Source organism: Pygocentrus nattereri, chromosome 23, assembly GCF_015220715.1.
Source record: "Pygocentrus nattereri isolate fPygNat1 chromosome 23, fPygNat1.pri, whole genome shotgun sequence".
Classification (NCBI taxonomy): domain Eukaryota; kingdom Metazoa; phylum Chordata; class Actinopteri; order Characiformes; family Serrasalmidae; genus Pygocentrus; species Pygocentrus nattereri.
The window spans coordinates 4,723,221-4,749,718 of NC_051233.1; the positions used below are offsets into that span (position 1 = coordinate 4,723,221).

General features: G+C 43.8%; 3 protein-coding genes across 3 annotated transcripts; all 3 read left to right on the plus strand.

The window, feature by feature from the left end:
- The first annotated feature begins 545 nt into the window (after positions 1-545).
- Positions 546-4,952, plus strand: LOC108441056 (FAST kinase domain-containing protein 5, mitochondrial). Its single transcript, XM_017720347.2, has 2 exons — positions 546-723; positions 2,371-4,952. The coding sequence occupies exon 2, from the start codon at positions 2,383-2,385 to the stop codon at positions 4,810-4,812; it is 2,430 nt and encodes an 809-aa protein (XP_017575836.1). The 5' UTR covers positions 546-723; positions 2,371-2,382; the 3' UTR covers positions 4,813-4,952.
- Positions 4,953-6,903: 1,951 nt separating this feature from the next.
- LOC108441061 (phosphoinositide-3-kinase-interacting protein 1-like) lies at positions 6,904-14,744 on the plus strand. Its single transcript, XM_017720351.2, has 6 exons — positions 6,904-8,315; positions 8,430-8,558; positions 11,260-11,373; positions 11,755-11,925; positions 13,382-13,460; positions 14,228-14,744. Exons 1-6 carry the CDS (start codon positions 8,252-8,254, stop codon positions 14,457-14,459), a joined length of 789 nt encoding a protein of 262 aa, XP_017575840.1. The 5' UTR covers positions 6,904-8,251; the 3' UTR covers positions 14,460-14,744.
- A 5,614-nt stretch (positions 14,745-20,358) lies between these two features.
- On the plus strand, positions 20,359-24,778 carry hspa5 (heat shock protein 5). Its single transcript, XM_017720345.2, has 9 exons — positions 20,359-20,514; positions 21,687-21,836; positions 22,124-22,355; positions 22,459-22,596; positions 22,698-22,810; positions 22,920-23,310; positions 23,431-23,668; positions 23,774-23,941; positions 24,039-24,778. The coding sequence occupies exons 2-9, from the start codon at positions 21,721-21,723 to the stop codon at positions 24,602-24,604; spliced, it is 1,962 nt and encodes a 653-aa protein (XP_017575834.1). The 5' UTR covers positions 20,359-20,514; positions 21,687-21,720; the 3' UTR covers positions 24,605-24,778.
- Positions 24,779-26,498: the final 1,720 nt, after the last annotated feature.

A 26,498-nucleotide genomic window follows, 5' to 3' on the forward strand; every position in this document is an offset into this window, starting at 1 on the left:
AATATAGTAAACTGTGGCTTCAGTATAGTAATTCATGACCTCAATATATTAATTTGTAGCCTCAGTATAGTATATTGTGGCCTCAATATAGTGAATTGTGGCTTCAGTATAGTAATTCACAGCCTCAGTATATTAATTTGTGGCCTTAATATATTAATTTGTAGCCTCAGTATAGTAGATTGTGGCCTCAACATATTAATTTGTGGCCCCAATGTATTAATTTGTAGCCTCAGTATAGTAGATTGTGGCCTCAACATATTAATTTGTGGCCCCAAGTATTAATTTGTAGCCTCAGTATAGTAGATTGTGGCCTCAACATATTAATTTGTGGCCCCAATATATTAATTTGTAGCCTCAATATGGTATATTGTGGCCTCAATATAGTAAACTGTGGCTTCAGTATAGTAATTCATGGCCTCCACATATTAATATGTAGTCTCAATATATTAATTTGTGGCCACGCCTTATTAAAGAGCACCCCATGCCGCCGTAGTGAACCGGCTTTGTTTTCTAGTGCTTTCACAGCAGAAGTGCCGCTCGTGCTGCTCACTATGGCCGGATGCGCGTTTCTGGCGATGTCCTAACTGGGCCACCGTAGGACGCGTGATCTGACGTCCTGCAGATGGAGGCGCGCATGAAGCGCAGGAGAAGCTGCGCTCGGCTGATATAACGCAGCACTGCTCGGCGCTCCGAGGGTTTCATGGCCTGAAGCGTCGCTGCGGTGTAAGTCGAGAGCGCTTTACGCTGAATCTCGCTCGGTCGCGACCGCAGGGCGGGAAACGGGCTCGGTTAGCTTAGCTCGGTTAGCTTAGCTCGGTTAGCCTCGCTGCAGCAGAATGAATGGACGCGCTGCTGTCGCTTGAATTCGGGGACGTTTTGAGCGATAATCGGTCTGACTGCGGGTCACCGAGCCTGTTCGGCTCGGACGGACTGAATCCGCTCGGTCTGTGGATCCATTAGCGTCGTATTCAACCAGCTGGGTGGACGTGTTGACAGCAGCCTTAAAGGGCAACTCCGCCGTGTTTTCTAAAATTCTAGCTCCTGAATTAGACGGTGGAGATGTAAACAAAGCCATTCAGGGCGGTTTGGTGTGAAACGCTCTAGAGAATTGTTTTCACAGTGTTGGTGATCGGAACCAGCTGTCCGAAGAATTTAATCCCTTCAAAAGCTGACTACATCACAGAAAGCAGTGACATGCTATGGGTTATGATGGCCGAGGCGTGTTTTTGTGATAAAGTTTTGTCTTAAAATGTATTTTGAGACATTCGTTTTCAAGCCATTCATGGTGGAGGGGTACATGCAGGGTTGTGAGGCAAAATAGTCCTTAAAGAAGACTGTTTTTAGATTAATGCCTATTTTACCATAATCAGCATTACATACAACAGGATGGAGGTTCACTGGTGCTTATGCATAATAAATCAAATGGCTGTATTTGTGCTGTAGACATGGATACCCCTGGTTCCTATCACCACCGCTGTAAGGGCAGTCGTGGGCTGGAGGTCAGGGAGCAGGCCCTGTGACCGGAAGGTCGCCGGTTCGATCCCCTGAGCCGACGGTTCATGACTGAGGTGTCCTTGAGCAAGGCATCTGAGCCCCGAGCACAGTGGATAGGGCTGCCCGCTGCTCCGGGCAAGTGTGCTCACTGCCCCCCTAGTGTGTGTGTGTGCTCACTAGCGTGTATGTGGTGTTTCACTTCGCGGATTAAACCTGGGGGTGAAATTTCCCCGTTGTGGGACTAATAAGTGTCACTTAAACTTAAATGTGAGTCTGTAAGTTTTTCTACAGTGAATGATTTCACATCAAATCACTCTTAATGACTCCGTTAACGTTTCAAAGTCTGAATTATTTTATCGGGGTGTTGTAACGTATTTAGAAAACATTCAGAAATACAGTGAAATTACAGTAGCATGCTCCTAAAAAGTTGAATGCATTTAGGGGAGGGAGGCGTTGTACATGCTAGACATACAAATACAGAAAAATACAGTGTAAAAGATCATGTGTGGGGTTATATGGTACGGAGTAAACAATAATACAGTGTAATGTTGTAATACATCACTGCTCTCGGAAGAAAACCTCATATCTTTATTAATACCTTTTACTTTATACATTCTGTGCAGATATCATGATGAATAGAATAAAAGAAATGCCCCTAAAATGACTGGGGGGTGGGGTGGGTGGGGGTGGGGGGGGGGGGGGGGGGGGGAGTCTGGTTCCATTGATTTGCATTAAAAGTAAAGTATTGTACTTGGTAGGAACTGTGGAGCATTTCGCGTATTTCTTTTCAGGCTTGAAAAAGTAGTGAGGGTTTTACTTTGTGGTCCAGATGTAGTAAAACAAACCCCGTTCTTCATCTTGTCTTTTTCTTTTCAGTATCTCTTGTGGATGTCTGCGAAGGCGCTGTCGCGTCATGTGGCGGCACTGCGTCTGTGCGCCCGCTCGCCAAGCAGAGTTGTGTGTAAAGCACAGCACATCTGCTCACGCTTGGAGAATGGAGAACAGGCGAAGGAAGAGGAGACTGACACAGTCCAGCAGCCACCAAAAGCAGCAGCTTCGAGACGGTACACGTTGGCGTACAACCCTTCAGCTTACTACCAAAAGGGTGTACAGCATTCTGCCAGTTTGGGCGGCTCAGAGACGGAGGAGGAGGCCTCTCAACCTGTCCTAAACGCGGCGTTCAGACAGCAGAGTAACCCGTATACTGTCAGCTCCTCACGCCACTTGTCCAGTGCCAAGAATGCCCTGCTTAGCTTGGCTTTCAACAGAGAAAGAGCCAGCAAAGGGGGCAAATCTGCTCATCCTAAAGGCACCCAAGCTGATGTGAAAGGGGACCCACGTGCGTTTCATAGGTGCAGGCCAGAGTACCTCAGCATGGCTCATGATATCTCCCAGCGTCCGCCTGCCATTCACTTCAGAGAGGCTTCATTGTTGCTGCATAAGGTAACTCTGATGAAAGGAAATATGGAACCTTCAGATATTGCTCATTTCCTTTGTGAACTGGGCCACCTGTCCCCCGAACAAACCCGGGTAGTCAGAGGGGATACGCGGTTCTACATGCTGTTGAGGTACAGCGTGGAAAGCCTGCAAAACTTTACCAACCAGCAGCTGCTACAGGTTTTGCGGGCCTTTGTGAGACTGGGATTATCCCACTCCCACAGCATTCTGGGCTTGTATGAAACTGAGTTTGGCCGCCGGGCCAGTAAAATGGACCTCTACCAGTTGCTGCTCGTGGCAGATCTGTGGCGGTGTCTTGGCCGTTCAGTGCCACATTACCTGGAGAGACTGTGTGACTGTATTAGCCAGAACTTTAGCCAGATGGGTCCACCAGAACTGGTCCAGTTTCTGTATATACTGGGAGAAGGAAGACGATGCCCTGCTCATCTCGTTCAGCCTCTAGAAGGCATTCTCATGCGTCATTTAGACAAGCTGAAGGCTGAAGAAGTAGGTGCTGTCTGCCTGGGTCTTTTTAAATCCCAGATTTCTCTCTCAGAGGAGGCAGTGCGCAGGGTTGTGGACCGGGCCTGTTCTGTACTTGAGCAAATGAGTGACTTTGGCATGGTGAATGTCCTGAAACTTATGCGTTTCAGCCATCTGGACCACCTTCCGTGGTTGGAAGCTCTGGGCTTGGAGGTGCCTCGACGTGCTCCACAGATGGGCGTCCAGGGCTTGATGCATGTTGCCTTGGCCTGCTCTGCGTTGCATTACCATGATGACCGCATTCTCCTGGCTGTTGCAGAACACCTGCCTCCTGTAGCCTCTCACTGCAGGAGCAAAGATGCTGCCAAGCTTCTGTGGGCTTTCGGCACTCTGGGTGTCCTTCCAAACCAGTGCCCAGACTTGTACCCTTGCCTCACTGAAATCCTGCGAGAACGGGAGGCCGAATTTCAGCGCTTTCCTGAACATCTCCTCACAGCCTTGCTTGGTTTGGCGTTTGCAGGTCAGTTCCCTACTGACCTTCTGAGAGTAGCTTTAAGCCCTGAGTTTGTTAGTGGAGCTAGCCGGTCACAGGAACTGGAACTGAAAAAGGACTTGTTCACTTTAGATGGGACAGTGGGAATGGAGCTGCCCAGTTGGACTGGGCCACGGTTGAGCTTAGTGGTCAGGGAAGAAGTAACAAAACAGCTATGGGCATTCGCCCAGTCGGATGTGTGTCAGAAGCTAGAAGTTCTAGAAGCAGAAGCTGTCCTGCAGGAGCTGCTGGGAGGACATGCTTTTGTGTGCAAGAGAATGATCCTACCGCATATGCGCTCTATTGACCTTGAAGTGCACTTGGACCCCGATGAACAACCTCTGCCTCTAACTTCTGAGCCTGGAGTTTATAACAGACCTGCTCCAGATGAGGAATCAACCCCAACGGGTTGGGAAAGACACACTGGAGTGATCCTGACGGACGACTTGTTGGCCCAGCTCACCAGTGCCAAAAAGATCCCAGCTCAGCCATCACCAAAGCCCTTCCAACAACCAGCCCTGTGTCCAGTGGAGCCTCAGGCCGAGAGGGAAGGCATCCTCAGCGTGGGAGTTGACTTGACCGATGGCCTCCTCCATGCTCTGACAAAACCTGGGAGTCGTTCCCCCGCCCCAAGCCGGGCCACTTCCAAGCCGTCCGTTCTTCGGCTCGCGGTTCAGGTGACGAATAGAAACCACTACTGTTACAGGACGCAGCAGTTGCTTGGGCTCCACGCGATGAAGAGGAGACAGTTAGCGCTGGCTGGATACAGAGTAGTGGAGCTGCCTCACTGGGAGTGGTTCCCGCTGCTCCGACGCTCACGTGCTGAGAAACTTGCTTACCTGCACTGCAAAATTTTCAGTAGTTAAGACTGAGCAAAGAGGACATGATCTCCGACATTCACTCAAGTCCATTTCGTTATTTGTGGACATTAACAGATTAGCTGTCAGTCATTATGTCCTATGTCACACAGTTTTGACAAGCATATTAAAGGGGAATTCCAACTGTTGAGATGTTAAGAGTCGTTTAGGTGCCCGTTTCAGAAAATCTTACAGAATCTCACCTATTCTGGTTTCTTTACAGTAGTGGTGATATGAACCAGGGCTCTACAATACAAATATAGCCATTTTATTGACTATTGAGAAAGTTTTGATCATGATGAAATAGTGCTTAAAAGTGAAACAAACTTTGCCTAACAGCGTCCTGCATGTACCTCTGCACCCTGTATCGCTGTTGTTTGTTTTCAGTTTCATAATTTGAAAATACCTGTTGCTCTTTACATTGTGTGAATTTATTGAAGGATGGACCAAAATGAACGGCCTAAAATGACTGGGGGTGGTCGTAGTGGTGGAGGGGGTCTGGTTCCGGTTAAATTACCTGTAAAATTACCATTTTGGAGATGCAAGGTTTTGTTCTGACAGCAGCGATATGTTTCCAAAACATTTTAGGCCAAAACCTCTCAGATCTATCTCTCGCAGCGACGAGGGCCTGGGTTCGATCCCCCGGCCGGGTGATCAGGGTCCTCTCTGTGTGGAGTTTGCATGTTCTCCCCGTGTCTGCGTGGGTTTCCTCCGGGTTCTCCGGTTTCCTCCCACAGTCCTAAGACATGCAGTCAGGCCAATTGGACATGCTAAATTGCCCCTGGGTCTGTCTGTCTGTCTGTCTGTCTGTCTGTCTGTCTGTCTGTCTGTCTGTCTGCCTGCCCTGTGATGGACTGGCAACCTGTCCAGGGTGTATCCTGCCTTCCGCCTGCTGACCTCTGGGATAGGCTCCAGCACCCCCGCGCGACCCTGAGGGAGAAGCGGCTTAGAAAATGAATGAATGAATGAATGAATGAATGAATGAATGGATGGATGGATGGATGGATGGATGGATGGATGGATGGATGGATGGATGGATGGATGGATGGATGGATGGATGGATGGATGGGTGGATGGATGGTAATATGTACTTAGAAAGTTTGTATGTATCACCACTACTGTGAACAATGCTGAGTTAGCAAGTTTCTCTGAAATGGCACATTTTACATCTTTACATCCTCGTGATTGAATTATTGAAAGAAATGTGGAATTTCCCCTTTAAGTCAACGTTACGACAGTGTTGTCAAGTATGTGCACTGAATGATCTGGTTCTAGTGTAACTTTCCCCCTAAACCTGCAAGGTTTGAAGTACTTTGAAAAGGACTTGTTAATAGAGCTATTAGACATTAACGTCTCGTGTTGCTCTGAACTCAGGATTCTGAACCCTTTATGCAATAAATGAGTTTTTAAAGCTCGACTGATGTGGCCGAGGTAACGGACGTGTTGGCTCTTTTTAGTGCCTGTGGCAGTGAACAGATTTCCTTGAGTAGTAACTTTGTAGTTCTACAGTTACAGACTGTAGTCCATCTGATTCTCTGATACTCTGTTACCCTGTTCTTCAGTGGTCAGGACCCCCATGGACCCTCACAGAGCAGGTACTGTTTGGGTGGATCATTCTCAGCACTGCAGTAACACTGACGTGGTGGTGGTGTGTTAGTGTGTGTTGTGCTGGTACAAGTAGATCAGACACAGCAGTGCTGCTGGAGCTTTAAACATTGTGTCCACTCACTGTCCACTCTATTAGACACTCCTACCTCGTCGGTCCACCTCGTAGATGTAAAGTCAGAGACGACAGCTCATCTGCTGCTGCACAGTTTGTGTTGGTCATCCTCTAGTCCTTCATCAGTGGTGACAGGACGCTGTTGGCTGGATATTTTTGGTTGGTGGGCTATTCTCAGTCCAGCAGTGACACTGAGGTGTTTAAAAACTCCAGCAGCACTGCTGTGTCTGATCCACTCATACCAGCACAACACACACTAACACACTACCGCCACGTCAGTGTTACTGCAGTGCTGAGAATGATCCACCACCCAAACGGTACCTGCTCTGTGAGGGTCCATGGGGGTCCTGACCACCTATATTGTAAGTGGAGCTGGTAAAATGGACAGTTGGCGTAGAAACGAGGTGGTCATGATGTTATGCCTGATCCGTGTGGGCATATACATCAGAATGCCTGTTGCTCCTTTCGTTGTGTGTATATTACATGATGAATGGACCAAAAGAAATGGCCAACAATTACATGGACAAAAGTCTGGTTCAGTTGACTAACATTAAAAGTAAAGTAGATTTATACTTATATGTGTGTGTGTCTCACAAAAAGTCGGGGATATTTGGCTTTTGGGTGAAATTTCAGGACGACCTAAAATGCACTTTTCAGGTGAGCTTAATGTGACCTCTAAACTTCTGAATGCGCATGTCCAGCTGTTCAGTGTTTCAGGAGTTTCTGCACAACTTGCTGTTCTCTAACAAGGAGCTTAATGAGGGTGGTGGTGGTGGTGTTACAGTGTGGTGTCCAGTCAGTACAGAACTGCCCTACACTTTGTGAGCGGTACAGTGACCCAGTGGCCCAAACTACTGAATAACATCACTAATCCAGTCACTGCGCCTCTGCACGAACAACACAGGCCTCATTTCATCTTCATGGACGACGACGCTCCAGCTCATCGAGGTCGCATCCTTAGGGAACGGCTGCTGGAGACCGGGGCACCTCAAATGGAGCGGCCTGCACTTTCTCCAGACCTCAATCCCATAGAAAACCTATGGGATCAGCCGAGTCGCCGTGTAGAGGCTCGTAACTCTGTACCCCAGAACCTCGGTGACCCGAGGGCCGCCCTTCAAGAACAGCGGGACGCTGCGCCTCAGCAGACGACGAGTCGACTGGTGAACAGATGAGACGTCGCTGTGAAGCTGTAGTTGATGCTCGAGGGCGATTGGCGAGTTATTGAGACACCGAGACTGTTTGTTGGGGTGAGTTAAACCCACCACTGCGGTCGGCTTTTGTTTCAGTTGCTGTTTGAGACGAGGAAAGAAAACACCACCGCGTGCTTCTACCTGAACGCCCTGCTTCCACGATATAACATCACTGCAGCGTGAACTTCTCACTTCACCCGAAAGCCAAATATCCCAAACTTGTATACACACACACACACTATATATAATGTGTGTGTGTTCATATGTGTGTAGAATCTTTTTTGTATTCTAGATTTTTTTTCTCCATAATCGACAAGACAGGTCCACTGGATGTTCTTTGCAGACCAGAGAGCTTCACTGAGGAGCACATTTCTGAAACGTTATTATATTTCGTCGTGTGAGGGCTCCACTTCATCCACAGATCATGCCACTAGGACCTCGAGGCTGAAGGGAAAGCAAGACGCGGACGCCTCTCCCTGCATGAGCTTCAGCTGAGGTTCTGCGCTAATGGGACTTCGTGAAAAGCCAACTTCTCAAAATGCTCCCGCTCGTTCGTGTGGCGTTAGCTTTAGTGGTCGCCACGAGGGCAGGGGTCGTCAGAGGTGAGTAACTGCCGTTTACGCGTGTGGAAGTGAAGCTCACCCACGCGGCGCGGCTGAGTAAGAGGCGTCTGTGCGGGTCAGTGACGGTCAGTCGGTCTGTTTTCACGTTTGTAGAGTGCGTTGAACTGAATGGAGCGGCTTACAGAGGAGTGAAGAAGACCAGCTCCTCGGGAGAAACCTGTTTAAACTGGCTCAACACAAGCGGCACGTACAACCTGACCATCGACCTGGACAGCAGCTCTGGTTGGTCTGCTCACTTTCTACATTTTCCCAGTTGTTTGCTGTTTAAGGGACATTCCAGATGAGTCCAGCAGAGCAAAATCCATGGAAGCCCGTTTCATCCACTGGGGAAAAAATGCCATTTATTAAGTCATAACAATGAGAAAGTTTCCCATTATTATGACTCAGCATCTCATAATTGAGTTACTATGTCATAGTTATGACTTAAGAATCTTATGATTACGACTTAGTGTCTCGTAATTATGACTTCAGAATTATGACTTAGTATCTCCTAATACTGAGATTCAGTCTCAATTCTGACTTGATAGCTCATATTTATGGCTTATTTTCTTACAGTTATGACTGCATCTCTCATAGTAATAAGATTCAGTCTCATAATTATGGCTTAGTGTCTCATTTATGGCTTAGCATTTCATAAAAAAATGACTGGGTCTTAAATACTTATGATGACTTAAGTGTGACTCAGCATCTCATGAGTTACTATGTCATAGTTATGACTTACGAATCTGAAGATTATGACTTTGGAAATCATAATTATGAGATACTATCTCAGTTATTGACTCAGCATGTCACAATGAGATTTCATCTCAATTATGGCTTAATATCTCATAATAATGACTTGGCATTACATGGTTATGACTTAGCATCTCATAATTATGGCTTACAATCATAATGAGATTTGTTCTCACTTATGACTTAATATCTATAATACTTGGCAAATGTAAATGCACAAAATTCTAATGCAGTATCTCAGCATCACCTGGATGTTTTTAATTTTTTTTTTTAAAAACATTGTTTTTTAAACAGTTTTCTGCCACTGTTGATAAGATTCCCATATTATGTATCTCTCTTCACTCTGTTCTCCTCCTACATGGCCTGCTGTTAGTGTGTGTGTGGACAGGCTGCTGACTGGCTACAGCTGCTAAAGGCGAACGCAATGCTGAGCGCTTGTGATATTTTAAATATCTGGTGTTTTTACATACATTGTTATGGATCCAACAGACGCATCAACACCACACAACGGTTAATGTATGTGTACATTAGAGAATGCATGGTTCAGAGAGGACGTAACACTGTTTCACTGTACACCTGATGTCAACACATGCAGCCGCTCATTTCAGCCAACTGTATGGGGCCTCATGCCAAGGTAGCACTTGTGTGCGGTATTCCGAATGGGAGTCCACACTGCTTTCCCATGTTTGGGTTGCCGCAGTAAGCTTATATGGTGTTATGAAAGGTTGTCATGTAGAGGATGAATGTAGGGGTATGTGATATGGCAGAAATGTAGTGTTGCAATACCTGAAGTACATCTTCATGATACAAAATGCACAAAATTTTAACAGGATAATCTCATTTGCTGTATTACAGCAATGGGATAAAATGGCACAATACTCTAAATAAAATGCATCTGTTTTAATAATCAGCTTCAGTGCTTAGCCTGACAAACTTACTGTCTTAACCCCTTAACCTTCCAGGCTTAATACATACTAAGCCTTATTATTCATTAACTACAGGGAGTTTAATATGAATTAGTCTACCTTTTCTTAAGTGGTAGAAGTGTATAATAAGACTTTGGGTCTGCTGGCAGGTTCATGGCTTGGTAGGGGATTAATGTCTTCTGTAAAATATATTTAAAATCTATTAAGTCATTGAATTATTTTTAACCATGCACCATTATTGCTGTATGCAAAAAAACCCAAAAACATTAATTAAATTTATCAAATTGGGTCTGAGTATTTGTTACATTATGATAATTGGCCCAAATTCCTAAGATTTTTTGAAGTGTGTTCTAGGAACACTGAAGAATCAGACAAATGTGATGTAATATATTTAAGGTTGTGTGTTATCACGAATAACACACTCCTTCATGTGTTCTATTGCTTTTATACAGCAGTTAAATAAAGTAAGAAATGAATAAACTGGGCCGTGAATGCGGCATTTAATATGTTTTAAAGTTCAGTTCCTTAATAAGCAGCTTTGTCAGAGTTGCTACGTCAGAGTAACGAGCTCCGCCCACTCGCTGCTCAGCCGGCAGTTCGTTCTCCAGCTCCTTACACTAAATTCCCAAACTGTCGTCTCCACTGAGCGGCTTTTCAGTCGGCAGCTGTGACAGAAGAACAGCTGAACAACCTGGAATCAGCCAGAAATGAACCCAACACCATTCGCCAGACGTGTCTGATCTTCAGAGTCGGACCAAATCAGACTGAGCCATAAAACTGACCCAATATCAGGTTCAGCTCAGTTTGGTCAGTTTCTCCAGATCAGTATTAATGTTGTTTTGTTCCAGCCGGTCTGTAAAGCTTCTTACAGCCCGTTTAGTTTGGCGACTGGTGTTGGGCTCATTTCTGGCTGATTCCAGGTTGTTCAGCTGTTCTTCTGTCACAGCTGCAAACGGAAAAGCTGCTCAGTGGAGACGATAGATTGGGAATTTAGTGTCATCTCGTCTTCAGAGTCGGACCAAATCGTCTGTTGGTCAGATGTGGTCTTAAAAGTATTCGTTTTCCGTTTGCAGCAAAGTAAGCAGTAAATACGTTAAAATGGGCATCTCCTACAGCTATCAAAGTCGTTGCTTAGCAACAGCGTCTCAGTGGAGTGATACAGTGTTTGAGAATATACTGTGATGTTATGGCGAAATAATAACAGGCCAGATTGCCCACTGTTAGCTGAATGTATTAAGTAGCACTTTTTATCGTTGTTGCTCCAGGACAGTGGGATCACAGCTACTGCCGTAACCCCGACGCCTCCCCGAGGCCGTGGTGCTTTGTGTCCACTGAGGATGGCGTTAAGAGGCGAGACTGCATAATAGACTCATGCCAAGGTATGTAACGATACCTAATAAGAATGCAGCCAGCGTTGGCCTTCTGTACCATGCTGGATGGTATGGTTCGCTTTCATACTCGTATTCAAAGCACATCAGACAACACTTATGTTAGCCAATGTGTCACTGTCTAGCTCACCTGTCCACGCTCCAGTTATAAAGGCATTCTTGATAGCAGCTCTTTCTAGGCTGGACAGGAGGAAATGTTGGCAGAATGCCCGTTCAGCATTACATACTGTATTTATTTGGCATGTGTATGATTCGGTTAGCACAGCATTTTGGCCACAGTAGTTTCATAGCAGATTTGAAAGCAGATTTTTTTTGTCTGGAGTATAGAAACATCAGTTTTTCACAACTGTGTGCCGTGTTTCATATTCTTAGATCAGAGATCTGAGGTAGAGGCTGAGGCCGAGGCCGTGTCCTCTGCTGAGGGTCAGACGGAGCCACAGAGCGTCCATCCGCCAAGAGAAACTGTCGCAGTGAAACCCGACCCAGGCGTCAGCCGCAGAGTCAGCCTCGGAACCAGCAGGAAAAAAGACCTGGGAGCACTGGGTACATCCTGTGATCCTCACCTGCATCAAACATCACAGTTTTAGACATGCGCCGATGACAAAATGCCATATTCAGGGATTCATTTGTGCTGGGTGTCACCCATTCGACCAAGTCTGACTTTTAGAGAACAATCTGTAAATTTGATTATTGAAATTATTTTCTACAGTGCTGAGAACACCTTTGTTAAATTCCCCCAGTTGTCCTGCCGAATCGGTCACTACTCAGCATTCGGCACCTTCGCTTCACAAATCAACCGCTGACCATATTGCAGTCGTATTGCCGCATATTAAGTGTGCGCAGATATGCGAACTGTGGGCTGATGCCGATGTCAGTGAATTTCTACTGAGGAGATCTGCCACTGAAAAATGTTGTGCAGGTTTGTCTGACACTAGAAGTTAAGCGAGTCCAAACTGAATGGGTTCCTATTGCGCTCAGTCTTTTTAATACAGAAAAATAATTTTCTGACCACAGAACAACATGAAATATTTCAACACTGTTGCTGTTGAACTGTTATAGGACTTCTCTAAGAGTGCCTTAAGTGCATTCATGAAGTCAGTGCAAGCGCAAACTGCCTTACTTGGCAAATGAGCTGATCAGCTTGCCAACCAATCAGCATTCAGTAGCAGTAATGCTAGTCTGACGTAGTTGCTGTAGAAAAACAGATAAGTTTTAGTTTTTAAAATTACGGTTCCACACAGAGGGCTGGAAAGCTGTTCTATTTTTAGCCGTTTCGCTCTCTTCACCCCCGTTCATTGAGGACTTGTTCGTGGGCGCCCTCTAGTGCTTTGCAGAGTCATTTTTATACAATAGGGGAAATAGGAAGTGGCCAGACTCTACTCAGAATGGCTCTATGCAATGTACAATTTTTCACGTACATATTTGTTGTTATCCAATACATAAACTTTCATAAAATGCAGGAATTGGGACTGGATGTACCCTGGGTTAATTTTACAAAAAAATCTAAAATTAGTTTCTGTTGGATTGCAAATGCAGCGAAATAAGTAAAATGCACATAATTCTAATGCAGTAACTCAGCAGCACCTCAACTTCTTCTTTTTTTAAAAACATTGTTCTTTAAACAATTTTCTGCCACTGTTGATAAGATTCCCATATTATGCATCTCTTTTACATTTAGCAACATGCCTTGCTATTTATAAAAGCCCAGAATGTGAATCCTTAATGCAACCTGGTCTGCATTCCTTTGACTAAACTTATTTACACTTAATTTATGTCCTGGTTTACATGTGATTCATCTGTAACTGTGATTGGTCCTTGCATATTGCATCTGAGATATCGAGAAACTACCATGCAGCCCTGGTTTGAATACATTAACTATATAGCTGGAGTCTTAATATTTATATAGATATAACGATGCTTTCACACCATTAACCTGTCAGTTATTTCAGTGTTTTATGTCACTGTGAACTGATTCTGCTGTTTGCTCTCTCTGTGTCAGGCTATGCACTAGGAGCTCTTCTCATGGCAGTCATTGTGCTGTTGGGGGCAGGAATAACTGTTGGATACGTCTACCGGAAGTACGTGAGAGAAAAAAGAGTAATCAGAATAAACCGTGTCTAACAGAGGTGTGCACTCGAGTCGTGTGACTTGGACTCGAGTCGGACTCGAGTCACAAATTTGATGACTAGACTCGGCTTGAGAAATCCGAGGGCAACTTGAGACTCGACTTTGACTTCAATGCCGGTGACTCGGACTTCGGTCTCGTGACTCAGAAAGACTCGAGACTCAAAGTGGAAGAAATGTGGAGAATCTGACTGCAGACTGGATCGACACAGTTGGTTATTTTTCATATTGGAACTGCACAGCTTTTAAGGTGGAACGGAAAATTCAGATAAGAAGCTGGCGAAGAAAAGTCAGCATCAGCTTCGTACCTTCACCATCACTTCACTGTCTCTTCTGTAGACTTTGTTCCGCTCAGTCGCTTTGGCTTCTGTCGTCTAAATTCAGCTCAAACTAGCAATTGAAATCAAGAAATCAAGTTTTGAGGCAGATGATTTGAAAAAATTGACAAAAATTCCTCTACATTGTTCATCATTTATTTCTTGTAGTTACTAAAATAATTGACTTATTTGATAAAATATGTAAAATACCTTTAAACTGTCTAAGTTTATAATATTACACACACTGTTTCAGCTATAATTGCCCATAAAATGACAAAAATGATTAATAATTCCGAACTATTTGGTCTGTAGTACATATGTATGTACGTATACATGCTTATTTTCTTATACTGAGCTATATAATTTGTTGGGACTTGCTGTTTCTTGTGCTTGTGTTTCTTTAGGGGTGTAAAGCTGAGGCTGCAGCAGGAGCAGAGAGCCTATGAGCAGGAAATGCACAGAATTAACCTCCCCCTATCAGCTTTCACCAACCCGGCCTGCGACCTCACTGACGAGCAGCCCGTGGCCCCCAGCGTCCAGCAGACAGGAGAGAAGGAGGAGAAAGAGGAACCCACTGAACTACAGACGAACACATTTGAGTCTGATAGAGAGAACAGGCCAGAGAAAGTGGAGTGATTTAGTGGGTGACCCCCCCCAGCTTTCCTCAGGGAAGAGTCTTGAAAGAAGCTTTCAGTCTGAATATTATTGTGGATGAATGTTAAGCCCATCAGAGTAAAAGGTAATGTGGTTCAACATGACTCAGACCTCTCAAATGAAAACGGGACACAGCGGAGGCCGTTTTTTGGTCAGTAAGAGATGTGCAGTGGTGGATGAAGTACACAAACAATGTACTTGAGTTAAAGTAGGCAAAATATTCCTCCAGTAAAAGTAGAAGTTCCTCTCTTTAGACCTCCACTTGAGTAAAAGTACTAAAGTATTTGCCTTCAAATGTACTTAAGTATAAAGTAAAAGTACTAAAAGAGTAATTCTGGCTCTGATGTCCTGTTATCATTTTTATAACCAGACTGGCTTCATGAACTCATTTCAGGTGAAAGTCCTCCAGCGTCTCTCTTGGTAAACCAGTCTTTTAATAGAACGTCATTAATTAGTGACGCTGACGTCTATTAAAATGATCAGAAGCACAAAACACTGAAGGTAAACAGTTTCCATCAGGGAGAACCGAGTGGCTCTGAAATCACTTTTTACACACAAGCAAAGTTTCAGTTTCAGATTTATTTACAACTTAGTTCCAAGTTTAAGTTGAATAAAAACTGGCTTTAAACTCAGGATCACAGATGAGCTCCTTTACTATGTTGATCTGTAGGCGTCTGTTCATAAACATAAACCAGCCCAAACTCATTTACTATAAAATGAAATGGTGTTTGTAGAAATTCAGAAAAAAGCCGCGTCAGTCTCGACTGCATATGTGGACATATTTCTATATTGAGCGCCCAGACTGGAGAAACTTCAGTACAGATACACCAAAAATACTAAAGTACAGAAACTAATTACATTTACTCAGTTACTCAGTTACTGTCCACCACTGGAGATGTGTTTACCCTTTTTTCTGTTTAGTGAGACAAACTGGGACCATGAACATTAGATTTAACAGAAGATAGTTATTTGTCACACAGACTATATCCAGATGATAAGACTTTGATAATAAGTTTCTTCTGAATTGACAAATTAACTTAACTGAATTGACGCTATTGACCATATTGCTATTCATCCTGAAGGCTGTTCCTTGATTTGCTTTATAGGATTGGTTATTTTTTATTCCTAATTGTACAACCAAGCATTAAAATAAAATGAAAAATGAAAGTTAGCGTGTGCATTTTTTGTAAACCTCATTTAATAAAGCACCTTTCTGTGTTCTCTTCAACAGTTTGCACCACTCATGTTCACCTGAACACTGCACAGTCTCGCTGGCTCCCTCTGCTGGGTGTAGAGTGGACTCGCAGAGAGGAGAATCACCACTCTGCAGTGTCTTCTGAGTTTTACAAACACTAGAGGGCGCTCCCGAGCCAGCCCAAAATGAATGGGCTAAGATGGAGCATTTAAGCAAAATCATAGTTCATAAAAGCTTAAACATTTTTAATGGAAAAAAAAGAATACAATCATTTCCTGAACAGCATAAAACATTTTAACACCACTGTTATATTTTTAAGAGCTTTTAAACCCGAGTTACAGGAGCTTTAAAACAGCGCCTCATGTACGTCCATGACGTCTGTGAACGTGAACAGCCGATGAGCTGCTCCGCTCGCCAACCAATCAGCACTCAGTAGCAGTAATGTTGGCGTCCTGCTGCCCAAAACCCGTTTAGTGTAGAATAAAGGAAACATCCAGGTGAGTTCTTTAACTAAAAAAAAACAAAGTTTCTAATCCCAGAACTTTTTTCTATTTTAACTTTTAGTTTTTAGCCATTGAGCTCCATTCACTCCCATTCATTGAGGACTTGCTCACTGGCGCCCTCTGCTGTTTAGCAGGCCTGTTATTGATATAATGAGGGAAATAGGAAGCGGCCAGACTCCTCATGAACTGGCTCTGGTTCACATTCCTTCTCTTCAAATGACACACTAAAGGAGCTTACGTTCTAATATCGCCCCCTGCTGGAGAAGACTACTAGATGTGAGCAGTGAGTTCCAAAGCCACACCCATCTGCATTACGCATTAAATAATGAAGCCTTTTCTGTTGAGAAATTCACAGGGGCCAACTGACGTTTTGCAGTCCTGTTTTTGATATTATGAGGGAAATAGGAAGTGGCCAGGTTCCTCATGAACTGGCTCTGATTGTACATTGCCAGTGGTCACCAACCCTCTTCCTGGAGATCTGCTTCCCTGCAAAGTTTAGTTCCAACCTGCATCTGTAACTGGATCCATTTCAATAAACTGTCAACTAAAATAAAACATTTTCTTGATAGTTTTCTATTTAAGTTAGGAACACTGTTAAGAGTTCAAATGATGTCACAGACCTTGAACCCGTACTGTATGCATTAGCTTTATTCCTCATTTATGTTGAACAGATTCTCCCAAAGTTTTACGCTGCTGCGCTGACGTTGAACCGCGTGCTGCACTGGGTCGGTATGACCAACAGGTCAAAACCAGCTCTAAACAAAGTGACCGCTGGGCCCTGATTGGTGCTCTGGCTTTGCGCTTCTTTCGTTTTGACATGTTACGTTTTTATACACACAGAAACCAAAAGGAACGACAGATTTCTCAAAATGTAGGAGGAAAAAGTCGGATATTAGACTCTGAAATGTAGTGGAGTGAAAGGAAAAAGTCGCCCAGAGCAGAAAAACTTCAGTACAGATACACCAAAAATACTTTTTTACTACTTTGATCCCAAGAGCTGACAGTACATGACAGAACTGTCCTTGAGCAAGACACCTAACCCCCAACTGCTCCCCGGATGCCGTGGATAGGGCTGCCCACCGCTCTGGGCAAGTGTCCTCACTGCCCCCTAGTGTGTGTGTGGTGATTTACTGCACACATGGGTTAAATGTGGAGGTGGAATTTCCCTGTTGTGGGACTAATAAAGTGCAACTTAACTTTACATTTCAGTCAATAGCTTTTAGTTACCAATTCCTTTTCTGTATGTAATTTCACTTTGTTACTTGGGTGACAGGATCAGATTTGTCATTTTAATCTAAATTTGGTATAATAATGCCCATAGATGAGTCATTGTGACTAGTGTTATGATTCATTATGTGGCAACTCATGGCAACATCTGTGCGCTCTGTTTATTTCGTATTGCATCATTTATTAGTCTGATGCATGTTTTGAGGAACAAACTGACACCTCAGCAAATGTGTATTACACATAACTTACATCAGTTCCATGTAAATAACAAACTGCACATAATCACTATTTCTCATACGTGTATTTGTTGGTCATTTCAATCAATCCATCAATCAATCAATCAATCAATCAATCAATCCATCAATCAACCTTTAGTTAGTCTCGGAGAACATTGAGGGTGCCCCTCATTTACAATGTTGCCGGGTTAATACAGAGCAAGGGATTGATAAGGGATTGATTGAGGACTCAGATCACGTAAGAATAAAAAGTGAAACATTAATCAAATTAATTTTTAAAAAGTATAAAAATACAAATATAACAAAAAAATAATCAAACAGAAATGAACGCATGCGTAAAATAAAAAGGTTAATAAAATCAAATCAAAATAAAACAAGAGGAAGATCAAATAAAAAATACTAATAAACAAATGTATTCAAATGACAAATATGAATAAAACAATAATAATTCAAATAAGAATAAGAATATGAATAATAATGGATAAAATAACAAATAAATAATAATATAATACAAATAACATGAAAATGATGTTACTATATCAAAATACCTCATAATTTGTTATATTTTAAGATATATCATCTCTTTAGAACAGGTTCCTCGGGGGTTCTTTGGTAAAGGCGATGGTTCTATATGAAACCTTTTTGAATATGATTCTGTATAGCACCCCAAACAGTGCTTCTACTGATACAAGCTTGACAGCATAACCGTTGGTGCTATATAGAACCCATTTGAAAAAGGTTCTATATAGAACCATATACAACACTGAAGGACCATTTCATCCTGGACAGAGCCATTTAAGCATGCAAATGGTTCTTTAAGTGTTCACGGTTCTATATAGAACCAGTCTTCATTAAAGAACCCTTGAGGAACCATCTATTTAAGAGTAACGTATAAACATACTTCTTATCAATAATTATTAATTTAATGATAACCGGCCTTAAGCTGATTAAGGCCTTAAACACTACAAGTGAAGCTTTATGTATTATTCTTTATGTTCTACTGGAAGAAGAGGAGCAAGGAGGGCCTGGGTTCGATTCCCCGGCCGGGCGACCAGGATCCTCTTTGTGTGGAGTTTGCATGTTCTCCTGATGTCTGGGTGGGTTTTCTCCCACAATCCAAAGACATGCAGCCAGGCCAATTGGCCCCCAGATGTGTGAGTGTGTGTGTGAGTGTGTGTGTGTGTGTGAGTGTGTGTGTGTGTGTGTGTGTGTGTGTGTGTGTGTGTGTGTGTGTGTGTGTGTGTGTGTGTGTGTGTGTGTGTGTGTGAATGTACATGTCTTTCTGTCTGTCTGCGACGGACTGTCGACCTGTCCAGGGTGTATCCTGCCTTCCACCCAATGACTGCTGGGATAGGCTACAGCTCCCCCGCGACCCAGAAGGATAAGCGCCTTAGAAAGCGTGTGTGTGCCATCCTTGCACGTTTATCACACACAAATGTAATGCGAATATTAATTAGCTTGCATCAGCTGGGACGGAATCCCCACAGATTTCATTGGGTGTGGCGCACTGCTAGGGAAAAAAGCTATTAGTGCTATTTTATTAAAATGACATGGAAAATGTGATGCATTGGTTTTCCATAATTCCCACATACATAACATAGCATATCGATACAAATATTGCTGAAAGTAAACTGAAGGACAAACCTATGTTGATATAACATATTATATTAATTAATGAGGAAATGGTGTATTTGAATCCAGTAAATTGAATTAAATCACTTCTTTCAGCGCAAAACAAAGAAAAAAAAATATCTTAATTTAGGCTTCACTCACTATAGGCTATAATGATAAGAAGCTAAGGTAGACTATGTATATATGTATATAACACATGAACATGTTGAATATGTTCACACCCCATAACTGGGGTCGCCAGAAAGAAAGATAGATAGATAGATAGATAGATAGATAGATAGATAGATAGATAGATAGATAGATAGATAGATAGATAGATAGATAGATAGATAGATAGATACATACTTTAATGATCCAGAAGGAAATCTAGCAGCCGGTAACAGACACACAACACTGTACAGTAATAGTAATAAGGGTGTAGACAATATAACAGCAAGAACAAATATAAAAGATCCTGTCTACAGGCATATATACAAGCAGAAAAATACAACAATCTGTAATAAGACCTATAACCTGAGATAAAAGACGCAGGGCAAAGGGACTGTACAAGGAGGTACAGGTAACAGCATACAATGACCACACTGAATGAATAAATGTGTGTAAATACTGGTACCAAATAAAGCGTCTCGTGTCCAAGATAAGGCATGCAAGGTTTAATGCTTAGGATGGCACTGACCCCCCTCTGGCCACCCCTTGGCCATGCCTCCATCCATGCATGGGTGCCCATTGATAAAGGTAAGAATGCTAAATGGTGTAGGCCTGCTGTGTGAGATTTGCAATCAAACTGCCCAAGTACACCTGTATCTATCTTTCATAAGCAGTGATCAAACACTACATGCTCGCTGAATCTTTGAGGCCTTGGCCACAATTCTTGTGGTTTTCAGCGCACATGTGACTCCACTGTACCAGCATCCAGCTCCAGCTAATGGCACGCGTGCCGACCAATCACATGCGTACAGACAGCCTGGCTTCGTGACGCCAGCGGGATCCGTACGTGTGCAAATCAGTGAAAGCCAGCGTGCCGGTCTCAGCCAATCAGCGCCTTCCACCCAACGCGACTTCGGCCAATGGCGAGGCTCCACGACGGGGAAGAAACGACGGTTTATAACCGAGCGACGTCGCTCGGCTTCATTATTCTGACCCACACGACGAGAACAGAGAGGCGCGACTGATCGGATTCACGCTGAGCTCATATCCCACGGCGAACATCACCGCCCCGAGTTTCATCTTATATAAGTTGTGGGGTGAGTTTTCTGCCTTTTGTGCTTCTTTGCAGCTCTTATTTTTATGGCGTCTTCGCCTGGACTCACATTAACAGTTAGCGTTTATTTGAATTATGCTCTAAAAGTGCGCTGTTGTAACGTTAACCTAGGTTGGCTAACCTAAGTTTATCCATGAAATTGACCAAATGTAGACTAAACCCCTGAAATTTTAGGTTTTTTTGTCGTTTCCTTGTTGGCCGCGACGGACTTGAACTTGAAATTCAAAGTTAACCGTGAGGTTGAAACTGCCTGTTCCGTTCCACCTTAAATGGTACGGCAGCTGCGTTACAGTGCTTCTGGCGCCTCAGCGTATCTGCTGCAGCATTTAAGGTGGAACGGAGCGTTCGAATATTTAAGCTGGTGAATGAGAAACTGACTTCGTGGTAACGTAACGGCTTGAGTGTGCGACGTTATTCGGTCAGAGTGACAAGATGTTACCTGGTTTTTAAACCGTTTTCCCCCTTTTTGCGCCGTTTCGTCGTGTTTAAAGGTGTCAAGGATGTTGGTTAGCGTTAGCTTAGCCACCCAGTCCTACTTTCTAGTTGTTTCTGCGGCCGGCAACGGTCGTGGTTGGCTAGCGTAGCGGTGCTAACCTGAGGCAGGGAAGGCAAATCTGAGAAGCTTTTGAATCCACGAAAGCAGATAAATTGACCCTAAATGCTGTATTTTTGTCCTTGTAGGTTAAGTTGGTGGTGTGTTGGTATTTTTCGTACTTCAGCGTTTTTCTCAGTCAGCAAGGTGGCTCTGCCTTGGCTTGGCAACTCAGTTTATTTTATCTAGGTTACACTTTTTAAAAGGTTCTTCAAGGGTCCTTTCGTGAAGGGAATTGAGGGAGTTCAGGTTGGAACCACTTCATACTTAAACGGGTCTTCAGGTTGGAGAACGTGCTGTATGCTCCGACAACGTGTCTGAGTTTGACAGTAGCACCTGAAGAATCCTTGAACCATCTTAAATAGTGTAGCAACTCTTTAAACAGCTGTAAACTTTAGAATAGTGATTTTTCAAAACCACCCCCTCCTCATTTTCATCAAAACCCTGTAATTCAGCATCATGTCTGGATAGCTGACCCCACTTTGTTCTGATTCAAGGTGGCAACTGCTGTGGCTTCTAATGTTCTTACTGCAAGCATGGTTTACATGTTCTGTTCTTTACAGGAATATATTGGAGATCCAGCGCTTCAACGGCAAAATGAGGTTGCTGTGCATGTTCCTGCTGGTGGTCGGCTATGTGTGTGCCGACGACGACGACCGGAAGGAGAATGTTGGTACCGTGGTGGGAATTGACCTTGGGACCACCTACTCCTGGTGAGCATGGCTTTCTAGCTTTAGGGATCTAACACACTTTTTTTTTTTAAATTAATTAATTTTTTAAAAAATATATTTCATGATTATTGATCCTACTGAGCTGTAATTGGTGTACTGCATGGGCTGGTTTGGCTCCAACAAATCTTTGAATCAACAGTAATGTTATGAAATAACTGGGCTATAAACAGAGAAAATAGATCAAATGTTTCCGCACTGAGATACTGAGGTGCATCAGTGATGCAGCTAAAAATTTCGTTTTATAAACCAACCCTTTTTTTCTGTTTCAGTGTTGGAGTGTTCAAGAACGGCCGTGTTGAGATTATTGCCAATGACCAAGGAAACCGCATCACTCCTTCTTATGTAGCTTTCACAAGTGAGGGTGAACGTCTCATTGGGGATGCTGCCAAGAACCAGCTTACCTCTAACCCTGAAAACACCATCTTCGATGCCAAGAGGCTGATTGGTCGTACGTGGGGTGACCCCTCTGTGCAGCAGGACATCAAATACCTGCCGTTCAAGGTATGCCTTAGTGCAGTGCGTTATCATCTGTGTTGAACTGTGGAAGTATTATCAAGAGCCTCTTTGAAAGAATCTGCTTAACACTTTTTCGTTTTCCTTCTAGGTTCTTGAGAAGAAGAGCAAGCCTCATATTCAGGTTGACATTGGGTCTGGTCAGATGAAGACTTTTGCCCCTGAGGAGGTCTCAGCTATGGTTCTTACCAAGATGAAGGAGACTGCAGAGGCTTACCTGGGAAAGAAGGTGTGCCTTTCATTTCACTGCGTGGCAATTAATATTTGGGCTGAATTGTTCACGCCACCTGAAACCTACCTTCATGGTAACTCATCTTCCTTTTCTTGTAGGTTACACATGCTGTGGTCACAGTCCCTGCCTATTTCAATGATGCTCAGCGTCAGGCCACCAAGGATGCTGGTACTATCGCTGGACTTAATGTGATGAGGATCATCAATGAGCCGTAAGATGCCTTTGCATTAGTTAACCCTTTTTAAAAAGAACATAGGACTGTGTATTTCAGATGATGCACAGAATTATTGATGACTCATCGCATACTATTATCTTTACAGAACTGCTGCTGCCATTGCCTATGGTCTGGACAAGAAGGATGGCGAGAAGAACATCTTGGTGTTCGACCTTGGAGGCGGTACCTTCGATGTATCCCTGTTGACCATCGATAATGGTGTGTTTGAAGTGGTGGCCACCAATGGAGACACTCACCTTGGTGGGGAGGACTTCGACCAGCGTGTCATGGAGCACTTCATCAAGCTGTACAAGAAGAAGACCGGAAAGGATGTGCGCAAGGACAACCGTGCTGTACAGAAGCTGCGTCGTGAGGTCGAGAAGGCCAAGAGAGCCCTGTCCTCTCAGCACCAGGCCCGTATTGAGATCGAGTCCTTCTTTGAGGGCGAAGACTTCTCAGAGACCCTGACCCGTGCCAAGTTTGAAGAACTCAACATGGTAGGGGCGCTTTGCTGTCTGTGCTAGTTATTTGCTTATATTGATTCTTATATCATGATGCTATATCTTTAGACTTGTTCCTATATCCCTGAAATTCTTCTTTTTCCGCCCATGTAATAGGATCTGTTCCGGTCCACCATGAAACCCGTGCAGAAGGTGCTGGAGGATGCTGACCTGAAGAAGTCTGACATTAACGAGATTGTGCTTGTGGGTGGCTCCACTCGTATCCCCAAGATCCAGCAGTTGGTTAAGGAGTTCTTCAATGGCAAAGAGCCCTCTAGAGGCATCAACCCTGATGAAGCTGTGGCCTATGGAGCTGCTGTCCAGGCAGGAGTGCTTTCTGGAGAGGAAGACACAGGTTGGTCTAAGTAATAACTAGTAGATGATTAAGTTTCCTTTGCATATGCTTGACTTGACTTTTGAACATCATGTAAAACTAAATGCTCTTTGCTCATGCCAACAGGAGATCTTGTGCTTTTGGATGTGTGCCCCCTTACTCTTGGTATTGAGACTGTTGGAGGAGTGATGACCAAGCTCATTCCCAGGAACACTGTTGTGCCCACGAAGAAGTCTCAGATCTTCTCCACAGCTTCTGACAACCAGCCAACTGTGACCATCAAGGTTTATGAAGGTAAGCTCTCCGCATTATTTCTGGACTATCTTTTTAAAGGAACCCAACTCTAATGAAACGTGGATTGCTGATTTTCATTTTCTCTTGCTTCCTCAAGGTGAGCGTCCTCTGACCAAAGACAACCACCTGTTGGGCACCTTTGACCTGACTGGTATCCCACCTGCACCTCGTGGTGTGCCTCAGATTGAAGTAACGTTTGAGATCGATGTTAACGGTATTCTGAGAGTCACTGCTGAGGACAAGGGCACAGGAAACAAGAACAAGATCACCATCACCAACGACCAGAACCGTCTGACGCCTGAAGACATTGAACGCATGGTCAATGATGCAGAGCGTTTCGCTGATGAGGATAGGAAGCTGAAGGAGCGCATCGATGCTCGCAATGAGCTGGAGAGCTACGCCTACTCTCTGAAGAACCAGGTGGGTGACAAGGAGAAGCTTGGGGGCAAGCTGTCATCGGATGACAAGGAGGCCATTGAGAAGGCCGTGGAAGAGAAAATTGAATGGCTCGAGTCCCACCAGGATGCTGACATCGAGGAGTTCCAAGCCAAGAAGAAGGAGCTAGAAGAGATAGTACAGCCCATCATCAGCAAGCTTTACGGCAGCGCAGGTGGGCCTCCACCCGAAGAGGGCGATGAACAGGGTGATAAGGATGAGTTGTAGGTTGCTGTGATTCCATCTCTACATCCTCTTTTTTTTGTTTTTGTTTGATTGGTCCTCTGGTGCCCTTTTCTCTCTGGAAAGATGATGGGTGTACATTTTGTTGAACTCGATGGACAATTGTGAGGAAAGGTGTGAAAAGGGGACAACCATAAAGCCGTGATTATCTTCTGGAAAGACTTGGAGCATTGATTTGGGGGATGTTGCTCTTCACTGAGGTGGAGATTTAGTCAGCCTGGACTGAGGCTTGCTGCTATTCTCAGGCAGTTTGAGAAGTTATGTGGAGAAGTTATGGGGAGGGTGGGTGGGATGTAGTTGGTGGGGGGGGGGTGTTGGGTCCTGGGCAACTGTCATGTTCACAACCTTAACAAGTTATTTATTTAAAATCTGGCAATTGTAGAGTAAAAATTTCTACACAACTACATGGGGAATAAATGTTTGATACAAAACTGTCCGTGTCTCGCCTTTTCGTTTTGGGAGCTTTACATGTTGATTTTTCCAAAGTAGCCTTTCATGAACATGACTGCATGGGATGGGAAGGCAGGGGGGTGTGTGGTGGGTGGGATGGGAAGGCGGGGGGGGGGTGTGGTAAAATGCCACAGACTTGGTGAAAATATTCTAAATGCCTGTAGTAATTAAAAATGTGCAGTTTTCAATGCATATCAAAAATACATCAATGATCAGATAAAGCTGGAAGCTGATGCTTAATATAAACAAGGCAGCAATTTAAGTGTAATTCTCAGACTTTTTAGAGTGCGGGTGCTTATGGCTGAGACTCCTTTTTAATCCAGTTACACTTCATAAATTTTAAATTGAACCTGCAGTTTTATGTTAATAGAAAATATCTTGAATGGCAACTTAAACGTTTGCCATCTATAAAGTGACTGTTCAATCATCAGTTTTCACAGTGATGATTAAACAGCCTCTGAATAAGCTGTGTAGCTGGTGCCTGACGGGTGGACTGATTTACGAATGTATCCGTAATGATCTGGGCTGCCTTTTATGGGATCCGCTAGCTATGAGAATTAGTCGGAATAGTTTCCAAAGCATATAAATCCGTTTTACAGGACAAGCTGAACTTCCGTGGCTCCTTAAATGGTCATTTCATAAGGATAATGCATCCATACAGCCTGCTGAACAAACTGAGAAGTGGTTTCATGATCTTGGAGATAAAGTCTGAAGTCTTCCACAGCATCCGCAGTTTACAAGATCCAAACGTTCCCAAACGTTTATGGGATGTTTGGGGTGCTGAGAGCAAAGCATCGTGCAAAAGTCTTAGTCCACCTGAAAATTACACTTAAAGCTGCTGATCTTCGAATTATTTGCTTTAAAAAAAATCTCAAAAACTTAAAATAAGGATTTCACTGTTTAAAGCTCCTCTGGATCAACCCTGTATTTGTAGTTTTGATCTAATACCTGGTTTGGCTAATTAACCTTTTGAAAGGTCTGCTTCTAATTTAATTCTGATCATTTAACAAATCCATAACAGCTGGAGCTGCTTTGAGGAGAAATGGAGCCAAACCCTCTGCTCTTCTGACCAAACTGACAAATTATCAATACTTTTTCCAGTATTGGATGTTTACATGTATCTATTCTCATGCAAAAACACATTTGCTGCTTAGATCAGGGACCCGGTCTTATTCACAAAGGGTCGGTGTGGCTGCAGGTTTTCATTCCACCCAAGCAGGACCTCACCTGATCAGTCATTAAAGATGTGCAATCAGCTGCGCTCCTGCTTGTCTGGAGTGAAAACCTGCAGCCAGACTGGCGCTCTGGGGATAAGAGTGCGCACCCCTGGCTTAGATAAATAGCTTTACACTAGTTTTCTGACTGGCATAAGCCTCAGTACTGTATATGTCCACTTCCTCAGTCCTTCAAAGCCCTGGAGACTTTGCTT

Coding starts and splice junctions, on each gene's coding strand:
- LOC108441056 (XM_017720347.2), top strand. CDS start 2,383: ATGTCTGCGAAGGCGCTGTCGCGTCATGTGGCGGCACTGCGTCTGTGC.
- LOC108441061 (XM_017720351.2), top strand. CDS start 8,252: ATGCTCCCGCTCGTTCGTGTGGCGTTAGCTTTAGTGGTCGCCACGAGG. Junction 11,374..11,754: donor CATAATAGACTCATGCCAAG/GTATGTAACGAT, acceptor TCATATTCTTAG/ATCAGAGATCTGAGGTAGAG. Junction 13,461..14,227: donor GTTGGATACGTCTACCGGAA/GTACGTGAGAGA, acceptor GTGTTTCTTTAG/GGGTGTAAAGCTGAGGCTGC.
- hspa5 (XM_017720345.2), top strand. CDS start 21,721: ATGAGGTTGCTGTGCATGTTCCTGCTGGTGGTCGGCTATGTGTGTGCC. Junction 21,837..22,123: donor CTTGGGACCACCTACTCCTG/GTGAGCATGGCT, acceptor TTTCTGTTTCAG/TGTTGGAGTGTTCAAGAACG. Junction 22,597..22,697: donor AGGCTTACCTGGGAAAGAAG/GTGTGCCTTTCA, acceptor CTTTTCTTGTAG/GTTACACATGCTGTGGTCAC.